At 38.1% G+C, this 12556-nt stretch overlaps 1 protein-coding gene across 2 annotated transcripts in view; it reads right to left on the reverse strand.

Moving 5' to 3' along the window:
• aay (phosphoserine phosphatase) overlaps window positions 1-12556 on the reverse strand; it is a 276767-nt gene that overhangs the window by 7696 nt on the left and 256515 nt on the right. For both annotated transcript variants that reach the window (XM_070100620.1, XM_070100619.1), the window contains one exon: window positions 10073-10218. In XM_070100620.1, coding sequence (XP_069956721.1) covers window positions 10073-10218 — 146 coding nt within the window. The remainder of the gene's footprint in view (window positions 1-10072; window positions 10219-12556) is intronic.

Genomic DNA, 12556 nt, shown 5'->3' on the forward strand with positions numbered 1-12556 from the left:
ATAAACATTACTTTTTCATTTTATTTTTGCTAATTAATCTTTTTTTGTAATCATTATTACTTACTAAAATTTTATTAAACACCATATTTACTACCAGTCAATTTTACTTTTGTACATTAATTTTTTTTTTTATTATCACACCGGCCGATTCCCACCAAGGCAGGGTGGCCCGAAAAAGAAAAACTTTCACCATCATTCACTCCATCACTGTCTTGCCAGAAGGGTGCTTTACACTACAGTTTTTAAACTGCAACATTAACACCCCTCCTTCAGAGTGCAGGCACTGTACTTCCCATCTCCAGGACTCAAGTCCGGCCTGCCGGTTTCCCTGAATCCCTTCATAAATGTTACTTTGCTCACACTCCAACAGCACGTCAAGTATTAAAAACCATTTGTCTCCATTCACTCCTATCAAACACGCTCACGCATGCCTGCTGGAAGTCCAAGCCCCTCGCACACAAAACCTCCTTTACCCCCTCCCTCCAACCCTTCCTAGGCCGACCCCTACCCCGCCTTCCTTCCACTACAGACTGATACACTCTTGAAGTCATTCTGTTTCGCTCCATTCTCTCTACATGTCCGAACCACCTCAACAACCCTTCCTCAGCCCTCTGGACAACAGTTTTGGTAATCCCGCACCTCCTCCTAACTTCCAAACTACGAATTCTCTGCATTATATTCACACCACACATTGCCCTCAGACATGACATCTCCACTGCCTCCAGCCTTCTCCTCGCTGCAACATTCATCACCCACGCTTCACACCCATATAAGAGCGTTGGTAAAACTATACTCTCATACATTCCCCTCTTTGCCTCCAAGGACAAAGTTCTTTGTTTCCACAGACTCCTAAGTGCACCACTCACTCTTTTTCCCTCATCAATTCTATGATTCACCTCATCTTTCATAGACCCATCCGCTGACACGTCCACTCCCAAATATCTGAATACGTTCACCTCCTCCATACTCTCTCCCTCCAATCTGATATTCAATCTTTCATCACCTAATCTTTTTGTTATCCTCATAACCTTACTCTTTCCTGTATTCACCTTTAATTTTCTTCTTTTGCACACCCTACCAAATTCATCCACCAATCTCTGCAACTTCTCTTCAGAATCTCCCAAGAGCACAGTGTCATCAGCAAAGAGCAGCTGTGACAACTCCCACTTTGTGTGTGATTCTTTATCTTTTAACTCCACGCCTCTTGCCAAAACCCTCGCATTTACTTCTCTTACAACCCCATCTATAAATATATTAAACAACCACGGTGACATCACACATCCTTGTCTAAGGCCTACTTTTACTGGGAAAAAATTTCCCTCTTTCCTACATACTCTAACTTGAGCCTCACTATCCTCGTAAAAACTCTTCACTGCTTTCAGTAACCTACCTCCTACACCATACACTTGCAACATCTGCCACATTGCCCCCCTATCCACCCTGTCATACGCCTTTTCCAAATCCATAAATGCCACAAAGACCTCTTTAGCCTTATCTAAATACTGTTCACTTATATGTTTCACTGTAAACACCTGGTCCACACACCCCCTACCTTTCCTAAAGCCTCCTTGTTCATCTGCTATCCTATTCTCCGTCTTACTCTTAATTCTTTCAATTATAACTCTACCATACACTTTACCAGGTACACTCAACAGACTTATCCCCCTATAATTTTTGCACTCTCTTTTATCCCCTTTGCCTTTATACAAAGGAACTATGCATGCTCTCTGCCAATCCCTAGGTACCTTACCCTCTTCCATACATTTATTAAATAATTGCACCAACCACTCCAAAACTATATCCCCACCTGCTTTTAACATTTCTATCTTTATCCCATCAATCCCGGCTGCCTTACCCCCTTTCATTTTACCTACTGCCTCACGAACTTCCCCCACACTCACAACTGGCTCTTCCTCACTCCTACAAGATGTTATTCCTCCTTGCCCTATACACGAAATCACAGCTTCCCTATCTTCATCAACATTTAACAATTCCTCAAAATATTCCTTCCATCTTCCCAATACCTCTAACTCTCCATTTAATAACTCTCCTCTCCTATTTTTAACTGACAAATCCATTTGTTCTCTAGGCTTTCTTAACTTGTTAATCTCACTCCAAAACTTTTTCTTATTTTCAACAAAATTTGTTGATAACATCTCACCCACTCTCTCATTTGCTCTCTTTTTACATTGCTTCACCACTCTCTTAACTTCTCTCTTTTTCTCCATATACTCTTCCCTCCTTGCATCACTTCTACTTTGTAAAAACTTCTCATATGCTAACTTTTTCTCCCTTACTACTCTCTTTACATCATCATTCCACCAATCGCTCCTCTTCCCTCCTGCACCCACTTTCCTGTAACCACAAACTTCTGCTGAACACTCTAACACTACATTTTTAAACCTACCCCATACCTCTTCGACCCCATTGCCTATGCTCTCATTAGCCCATCTATCCTCCAATAGCTGTTTATATCTTACCCTAACTGCCTCCTCTTTTAGTTTATAAACCTTCACCTCTCTCTTCCCTGATGCTTCTATTCTCCTTGTATCCCATCTACCTTTTACTCTCAGTATAGCTACAACTAGAAAGTGATCTGATATATCTGTGGCCCCTCTATAAACATGTACATCCTGAAGTCTACTCAACAGTCTTTTATCTACCAATACATAATCCAACAAACTACTGTCATTTCGCCCTACATCATATCGTGTATACTTATTTATCCTCTTTTTCTTAAAATATGTATTACCTATAACTAAACCCCTTTCTATACAAAGTTCAATCAAAGGGCTCCCATTATCATTTACACCTGGCACCCCAAACTTACCTACCACACCCTCTCTAAAAGTTTCTCCTACTTTAGCATTCAAGTCCCCTACCACAATTACTCTCTCACTTGGTTCAAAGGCTCCTATACATTCACTTAACATCTCCCAAAATCTCTCTCTCTCCTCTGCATTCCTCTCTTCTCCAGGTGCATACACGCTTATTATGACCCACTTCTCGCATCCAACCTTTACTTTAATCCACATAATTCTTGAATTTACACATTCATATTCTCTTTTCTCCTTCCATAACTGATCATTTAACATTACTGCTACCCCTTCCTTTGCTCTAACTCTCTCAGATACTCCAGATTTAATCCCATTTATTTCCCCCCACTGAAACTCTCCTACCCCCTTCAGCTTTGTTTCGCTTAGGGCCAGGACATCCAACTTCTTTTCATTCATAACATCAGCAATCATCTGTTTCTTGTCATCCGCACTACATCCACGCACATTTAAGCAACCCAGTTTTATAAAGTTTTTCTTCTTCTCTTTTTTAGTAATTGTATACAGGAGAAGGGGTTACTAGCCCATTGCTCCCGGCATTTTAGTCGCCTCATACGACACGCATGGCTTACGGAGGAAAGATTCTTTTCCACTTCCCCATGGACAATAGAAGAAATAAAAAAGAACAAGAGCTATTTAGAAAAAAGAGAAAAACCTAGATGTATGTATATATATATATGCATGTGCGTGTCTGTGAAGTGTGACCAAAGTGTAAGTAGGAGTAGCAAGATATCCCTGTTATCTTAGCGTGTTTATGAGACATTATTTTATACTTTTCATAACATTTTGTTGCCAAATTTCAAGTCTGTATATTCAACTCCAACCTTTATATTATCCTTTGTACCTGTGTACCTGTCTACCATCTTACTATCATATTATAACCTAGTCATTGCCACTGTTATTTTTTACTTATTATTCTTTTGGTACTTAAATTTGTGAATTTTATTTTGTCATTTTAAATCTAGTTATACTCTTGTTCTTGTTAACAACTTATATCAGACCCTAGTGCAATTGCAAGTACCATTTTAATTTGTATTTTTATATTATAAGTTAATACCTAGCTCATTCTAGCTCAATACATAGACAACACTAAATTCATTATATTAGACCTTAGTGCAATTACAAGAGTGAGTCTGGTGCCACTTGTAATTTTTTTTTTATAGTATTAGTTTATACCTAGTTGTACTTTAGCTCATTCTAGCGCAACACATAGACAATATCAATTTCATTATGTTTATTAGTGACTATACTCTATATGACCAAAGTGCTTTAGCGATATACTTATCCAAACCTCCCACCACTACAGAAATCAGTATTAGAACTCGCCACATAATACAGGATATAAACAACCACTATTTAAACCTAAAAGATGAATGATTATATTGACCCTGATCTATACCTCCATAATCTAACACACAATCAAAACTTACTGGAAAGTAACTGCCTTTATTACACAGCATCACAAGCCAGCACTATCCTGAATGCTGCTCAAAGTCTATCAGTTCTTAACTACAACATCAGGTCCTTAAGCAAACACTATGATGACCTCCTGGCACTCCTTGAGTCACTAAAGACACCCTTCTCCTGCATTATTCTTACCGAGACCTGGCTTAAGCAGGACACAATAGATATCTACCCACTACCAGGATACACAGCAATCCACAACTGCAGACCATACCAAGTTGGGGGTGGTACTGCAATCTATTACTCTAACCAACTATCTTGTATTAGCACTAATTGCTTTACTGATGAATATGGGGAATACATTTTTGCTAATTTTACTGTAAAAAACCTCAAGATGCCTATAACAATCAGTGCCATATACCGGATACCCCACACAAACATCCCAAACTTCAGTGAGAATCTAAAGTCACTAATAACAAACAGACAAATGAACAAGCACCACCTTCTCTTAGCTGGAGACTTCAATATCAACCTTGGCCTACCAGATGATCAGACTGTAACTGATTTCATCAACAATATGAACAACACACTTCTCATACCAACAATAACTAAACCAACCAGGTTGACTGAGACAAGTGCAACCATAATAGGCCACATATGGACCAATATACTAGCCCCCCTTAAATCAGGAATAATCAGAGACAGCAGTACTGACCACTACCCAACCTTCCTCTTAACAAACATTAGTAAGCCACCACTCGAATACAACAAAGTTTCATTTAGACTCCATGACAAGGCCACAATAAGGAATTTCACAGCAGACCTAGAGACTGTTGACTGGCCTACAGAATTCTCCAATGCCAATGGTACTGACGATTGGACAGACATTTTCCTTAACAAAATACTTAGACTATACAACAAACATTGTCCTATAAAAACGAAACAGATCACGAATAAACGGCTTGGTTGCCCATGGCTAACAAGCAGCATTCTGAAATCCACTGATGAGAAACACCAATATGAAAAATAATATAGACAGGGCTTAATACACAAAGATATTCTTAAACAATATTCAACAGTTCTCACCAAATTAATAAAGAAAGTCAAACAACTATACTACTCCAGCAGATTCACTGACACAAGAGGAGATACAAAAAAGACCTGGAAAACACTTTCCCAGATTCTGGGGACCCACAAACTGAAAAAAAACAAGAATATTGTTCTAACTAAACCTCATGAAACACCACTGCATCCCACTGATACAGCTAACAAGATAAACGACTTCTTCTCAAACATAGGATCTAATCTCGCCAGTAAAATCCCACGTACCAACGCCCGTGCCGGGGACTACCTAGATGGGAATTTCCCAAATTCCTTCTATCTTGTACCAACTGAGCCCACGGAAGTCACCGCGATCATAAAGTCACTTAAAAATAACTCGGGGAATCTGTCTCGCATCCCACCATTATTGTACAAGCGAGCGGCCCATGTCCTTTCGCATGCTATTACATTACTTTTTAACAAGTCACTAGAAACTAGCACTTTCCCAACACTACTCAAGACAGCAAGGGTTACACCAATACATAAAGGTGGTGACCCTACAGATGTAAACAACTATAGGCCATTATCAAACTCACCATTGCTATTCAAAATCTTCGAGAAACTCGTGCACAGGAGACTATATTCATTTATAATGTCACAAAACATACTCAACCCCTGCCAATTTGGATTCAGGAAAAATAAAAGCACTAATGATGCAATTATAAAAATGCTAGACCTGCTTTACACAGCATTGGAAAATAAGGAATATCCGCTAGGAATTTTTATTGACCTAAGAAAAGCGTTTGACACAGTAGACCATGGCATCCTACTCCACAAAGTTGACCACTATGGTATAAGAGGCCATGCACTTGCATATTTTAAATCCTACCTTTCTAATAGGTATCAGTATGTCACCATTAAAGACACAGCCTCATCAATACGGCCACTTGATACTGGAGTTCCGCAGGAAGTGTCCTTGGACCCCTGCTCTTCCTCATTTACCTCAATGATCTTCCAAACATATCCCAACACCTGAAACCCATTCTCTTTGCTGATGACACGACTTATGTCATCTCCCACCCTAATCTTGCCACCCTCAACACCATTGTTCACGAGGAGCTGCTCAAAATATCGACTTGGATAACAGCCAATAAACTTACACTTAACACTGGCAAAACCTACTATATTATGTTTGGTAGCAGAGCTGGTGTTGCACAACTTAACATTAAGATCGACAACACTCTAATTGCAAGACATAATGAGGGCAAATTCCTTGGCCTATACCTTGACAACAACCTAATTTTCTGCACCCATATCCAACACATAACAAAAAAAAGTATCCAAAATGGTGGGGATCCTCTCCAAGATATGATACTATGTGCCACAAACTGCCCTTCTCACACTATACCATTCACTTATATATCCATACCTCACCTATGCTATCTGTGCTTGGGGTTCAACTGCAGCAACACACCTAAAGATAATAATAACCCAACAAAAAGCCACAGTAAGAATAATCACTAAATCCCATCCCTAGCAACACAACCCCCCACTCTTCATAGATAGATCTAAACTTACTCCCTGTTCAGAACATCCACACTTACTACTGTGCAATCTATATCTACAGGACCTTAAATTTCAATATTAACCTTGACCTAAAATGCTTTCTTGATAGTTGTGACAGGATCCACAGGCACATCACCAGACACAAACATCTCTATGACATTCCCAGTGTTTGACTAAACCTTTATAAAAATTCAATGTATTCCAAAGGACCTAAAATCTGGAACACCCTACCTGAAAACTCTAGAACTGCAGACACATTCATCACTTTCAAAACTACAGTTAGAAAACATCTTTTCTCCCTGATACACCCAACAACTAACTACATGATAACCACCTGGTGGTTCACAATTACACTCACTCACCCACTGACTATAAACCCAGAAATACTAATCTTAATCTTAAAATAATAAATCCTAACTAGTCATAAGTTTGCCTATGATACTCCAATATAGACACTTTGTATTGTGCCAAAACAAAAGCATTCACATTGCTAAACTCACAAATTATGATGTAGTCACTTAGCCTTAATACCATAATCTTTAAGGATTTAATGTTACAAATTAATCTAAGTCTGCCCGAAATGCCTAGCCATGCTAGGTGTCCTAGTGGCCCCCTCTGTAATTAGTATTTTATAACATGTAAACCACACAATACCCAAAACCTGTAAACCCCACATTGTAACCCTTATAGAGAATAAACGTGAATTGAACTGAATTGAATTGAATTACATTTTAACTGCAGATCTGCAGTTTTTATACTACTGTTTTTTGTTTTTTTACAAATTTGTATGCAAGTTGAAACACCAGGAACACAACTTGCTTGTAAGTCGAAGGTCTCCTGTCTGTGAAGGACTCATGACAATCTGAACCAGACAGGGCTCAAAGGACAGTAATACCAAAGCATCAGTTTACCATGACCTCCCAATTTCTTCAATAAAATTAATTCAATGTCTCCTACTTTGGTTCAATAAATGTATCAGTATTTAAGGTTTGAAGCCTATTAAAAGAGGCACTCTCCAGTTATTGCTTGTACAGAAGTTTGTTTTATAAAATGGGAAATTAAAACAAAGAGAGCCCAATAACCATGTGAAGCTTACTTTATGTGAATTTCATCTTTGGAAAAATTTTCTCCAGGAGGGGGGTATTAGCCCCCTTCAGTCCTTTTCAGCCCTGGGGGCCCAGCCCTCTCAGAAGGGGCAAGCATCTTGTTTATTTCCATATCAAGTAATTACAAACAGATGTTTAACCAGGGTGTACCAATCATAGGTCGTGCAACTCTTTGCAACAGACCAGTGTTGTAAATAGTGTTGTTTAATGAGAGACAATCAATCTCTTGCCATAGCAGGGCAATTAAAGAAAATCCTGCACCCACTTTATTACCATGTAAAAGATAGTGTACATTGTTGTCTATGACTAGACAACAAGAATCAAGTATTTTGCATTGCTTCATGGAGGAAGTTTGGAAAGGAAGGCAAATCATCTTGTATCAGTGAATCCTTTATATGAGGGCAAGTCAGGCCAGCATGGGGTGCTGTGGAGTAGATTCCTTTCAGGCTTCATCGAAGCAACTCATGTGTCACACTGTAATAAGAAAGACTACAGTGATCATGCATTTTTGTGCATAGAAGAATCTCAAATGACACAGCAGAACACTTACAGAGAAGTGATAACAGCTTCTTTAGTGATATGACTGTGAATAATAAACAATACTTGATGAGCAGTGTGTAACAACGAATGCTGTGAATTTCCTGAGGAGTGTAGTGCATCATTCTTCAAAGAACACGTCTGCTTCAATCAAGACACCTATATCCGAGTCAAATATGGGTCCGATACAGACACCCAGGTAGGTCTAGTCGTAAATGTTACTAGTTAGATCAGCTGTGCAGCAGATAGCTAGTTCATTTTTCTCAAGACTTACTGCACACTCGGTTATGGGTGGGCTTTTTAGCCCAACACGAGTGAAGATTCTCGTCAGTATTCAGTTATTGAAATACAGTGGACCCCCGCTTAACGATCACCTCCCAATGCGACCAATTATGTAAGTGTATTTATGTAAGTGCGTTCGTACGTGTATGTTTGGGGGTCTGAAATGGACTAATCTACTTCACAATATTCCTTATGGGAACAAATTCGGTCAGTACTGGCACTGAACATACTTCTGGAATGAAAAAATATCGTTAAATGGGGGTCCACTGTACTGACAACACCCCCTAGGGTTAATTATACTTACCATTAGTCTTGATTACACCCAAGTGTGGTTACATCGAAGGCTCCAATAACATTCTGGTTGCGGCTGAAGAATGTGGAAACGTCATCATGCTAAGTCCCGTACAGTTCACTTATTATAATAAGACTTGCTTGTTTGTATGCAAAATCCCACACCATCATCGCCAAAAGTTTTAAGTCAATCAGAAAAGGCATTCTCCACTTATCAAATGGAAACCAAAATCCCGGTTTTAGTAGCCATGTTAGAATAATACCATCTTTGAACTTAGCTTACAACTATAAGACTTTTTCAGTCAGATACATCAGCTTTTATATGATGAAGCTGTTCATTCTTAAGTTATTTCATGGGAAAAAAATCCACTCAATGTTTAAAACATTCTCATGCTATGTCCACTCGGCAACTGCTGTCGTATCATTTCCAGTTGACAAAATCCTGTAACATTTATGTTCTCGTCTAGGCAGCCCCACAATACAACAGCTCAGAGCAGCCATCTACTATGACTTCCCACAAAATAATATTCTTCTCAATCAACTCTGGGTAATAATGTTCTCACAATAGCTAATCCTGACTACCACTTCTGATTATTGCCTTGCAGGTTTTTCCTAACTCAGAGTATTGTATAAGACAATTCATCCCACAGTATATAATCCAAGATGGCTCAGTTTATTTTATCACTCGGTGTACAATTTACCTTGACCTCTGTAATGAGCACATGATTTCTACTTGCTTGTTTGAAGCTTTCCTTATAAATATACAGTAGCAGTAAGTGTAAAACAAATCAATCTTCTTAATGCAGACAATGCACATTATAGTATTGTAACTGAAAATAATACATACTGCAATATTCTATTTTGAACTTCTTTTCATCACATATACTACAGCTAAAGCATTAGAAAAAAATAATCAGCAACAAAAGAAAAAAACATTTAAAAGAAGAAAAAATAAATATAAAAAAGTAGCTTAGGTCAAAATATGAATTCAAAATTCATGTATACACTTACCATCAAAATAGAATTTAAGTCGATTCGCAAAGATATTTTCCAATGGAATATTAAGCATCTTCGCTACTGGTGCAATAAGAGACCGGAATCCGCCAGATACAAGGTAAACATCTACTCCACGCTCTTGCAAAGCATCAACCAATCGACTGAAAAAAAATATAGTATACAGTATAACTGAGGATACTATGGGAGTCTGTGTAATTTACATAAACCTGTGATATACCTGTGAATGGTTTTGAGGTCTTTTTTCTACCCTAACAGCCCAGCCTACAGTCAGGCCTGTTTGCACATATTCATCAACCCGGCTGTGACGGCTAAGATATTTTTACATTTGAGTATCTTTGAAAAATGTTTTGCTTACCAGGTGAAAAGTTTATTAGATAAAGATACCCAGATGTTGCAAATGTGTCTTTTAACCTTACTGGTATTGTATATCTTTGATCTAATAATACAGTTTATTTGACATGGCAGTTGGCAAAGGTGGTGATCCAATTTCCTAATAAAAAAATCTATTCATGTCTGGGCACTGTTTCTGATATCTGAAGGCAGCAGGTTGAATAGTCTTGTACTATGGATATTGACACAGTGTTTCTTTACTGTGCTCATGGTGCTCCTGATTTTCAATGTCTATTTTTATACTTCTTCCCATGTCACTCACTCCACTACGTTGTTATGGCAGTGTGTAGTTTTGAGACTATGCCCTTAAGTATCGTTCATGTGTATATTACATGGAATTTCTCTCTCTTTAGAATAGTATCAATTCTTGAAAATCTTACTACGTGTAAAAAAATATATATCTTTTTATGTACAGCTGGGTACCGTATTCTGTGAAATCAACAATGGTCTGTGATTGGACATTGTGTAAATCATGTGAAGAAACTACAGAACCAAAGATGGATACTCAAATACTACTGCAAAAAACATTAATTGCTTCAATTCCAGCTCGAAGTATCCATTATGAGTTAAAAGTATTGCTAGCTGCCATAATACACAATGTCACATTATCAAGCTAGATATAGTACTGCACTTTAAAACATCAATTTTATATGAGGTCATTTTCACAGCTGAGTTGAAAAGTAATTCTTATGGCTGTTTTACGAACTGCATTTCTGCCAACCTCAACGTTCCTAGTACATAGTACAGACTCCTTCAGTGCATTACAGGTTATCTAACAATCTGCCTCTTCTCATTCCATAGTTCTTCGTGTACAACTTTGGTTGCACCACATTTCTAGTAAACACAAAAATATCGTTTTCTGCTGGGTTCGTGGGCATGTAGATGTTCGAGGCAACAAGCAGGTCTGCTGAGCCATCAGCCGTTCATGACCTTATTTCCCATAGGAGTATTCTATTCTCATACTATTTTGCAGTAATCTCTAAAGAACTTTTGAAACTGTTGGCAACAACGGTGGTCTGAATTGGTCCATAATAAATTGCATTCTGTCAAACCATCTTCTTTGGGAGACTACACTTTCCTGCCTATATATTGGACACACACGTCTTACTCATGAGTATCTCATGGAGAAAGGCTCAGCATCACTTTGAGAACTGTCAAGTTCCGTTGTCAGTTCACCATCTCTTAATAGACTGTCCTGTACATCAGCGGATACACACAATCTACTTCCGACATCGTCACCAACCTACTCCTCGCTGGCAGTCTAGATTTTGATGCAGACTCCCGATCTTTGAGTTTCTGTCAGCAATTGCCTTATTACACCATTTAATATATTTTTCCTTTAATACTGCCCTTACTGACTCAGCCTCTTGGAGACTCCTAACCCTCTCTGGTCTCTTATCTTCGCATATTTCTTCTTTAGTGTATCCCACCCTGCAGTGCTATATGGCCCTTGTGGGGTTAGCACTTCGTTTCCATTATAATAACAATAATACATCAGCTGAAGAGAAAAAAATGGCCAGTACATGACTGTAAATATTCCAAGATGCACTGCAGAGAACAAAAGTAACGTTATATTGGTAAATTAAAAGGGAATTCCTAAAATAAATACATAATACGTCTTTACGAAGTGGCGAGATATAACACAAGAATTGCTTAAAACAAGCAAATTGAAATTAAGTAAGAGCAAAGAACTTTATCACAGTTGAAATCTCACTGAGAACAGGAACTAATTTTAAAAATATATCAGTAAATGAATAAAACCTTAAATTTTTATCATATGGGCTAAGATCAATTAATAATAATTAACAAAAAATATTTTGAGCCCTACAAAGCTTACCAGTCTAATCAAATCGACACAAATCTACTACTAGCTAAAATTACAAAAAAAAAAAATTCACATAATAAACATCTGTGAAACTCACATTCTTGAAAGAGAAAACAGATCTAATATACTAATAAATCTTCAAAACTGATACAGTTGTCCCGAGAAACACGCATCCCAGTAACATTTGTTTTTTTATCAACACATTGGCCAATTCCCACCAAGGCAGGGTGGCCCAAAAAAGAAAAACTTTCATCATCATTCAC

Source organism: Cherax quadricarinatus, chromosome 73 (genome assembly GCF_038502225.1).
Source record: "Cherax quadricarinatus isolate ZL_2023a chromosome 73, ASM3850222v1, whole genome shotgun sequence".
NCBI classification, from domain to species: Eukaryota; Metazoa; Arthropoda; class Malacostraca; order Decapoda; family Parastacidae; genus Cherax; species Cherax quadricarinatus.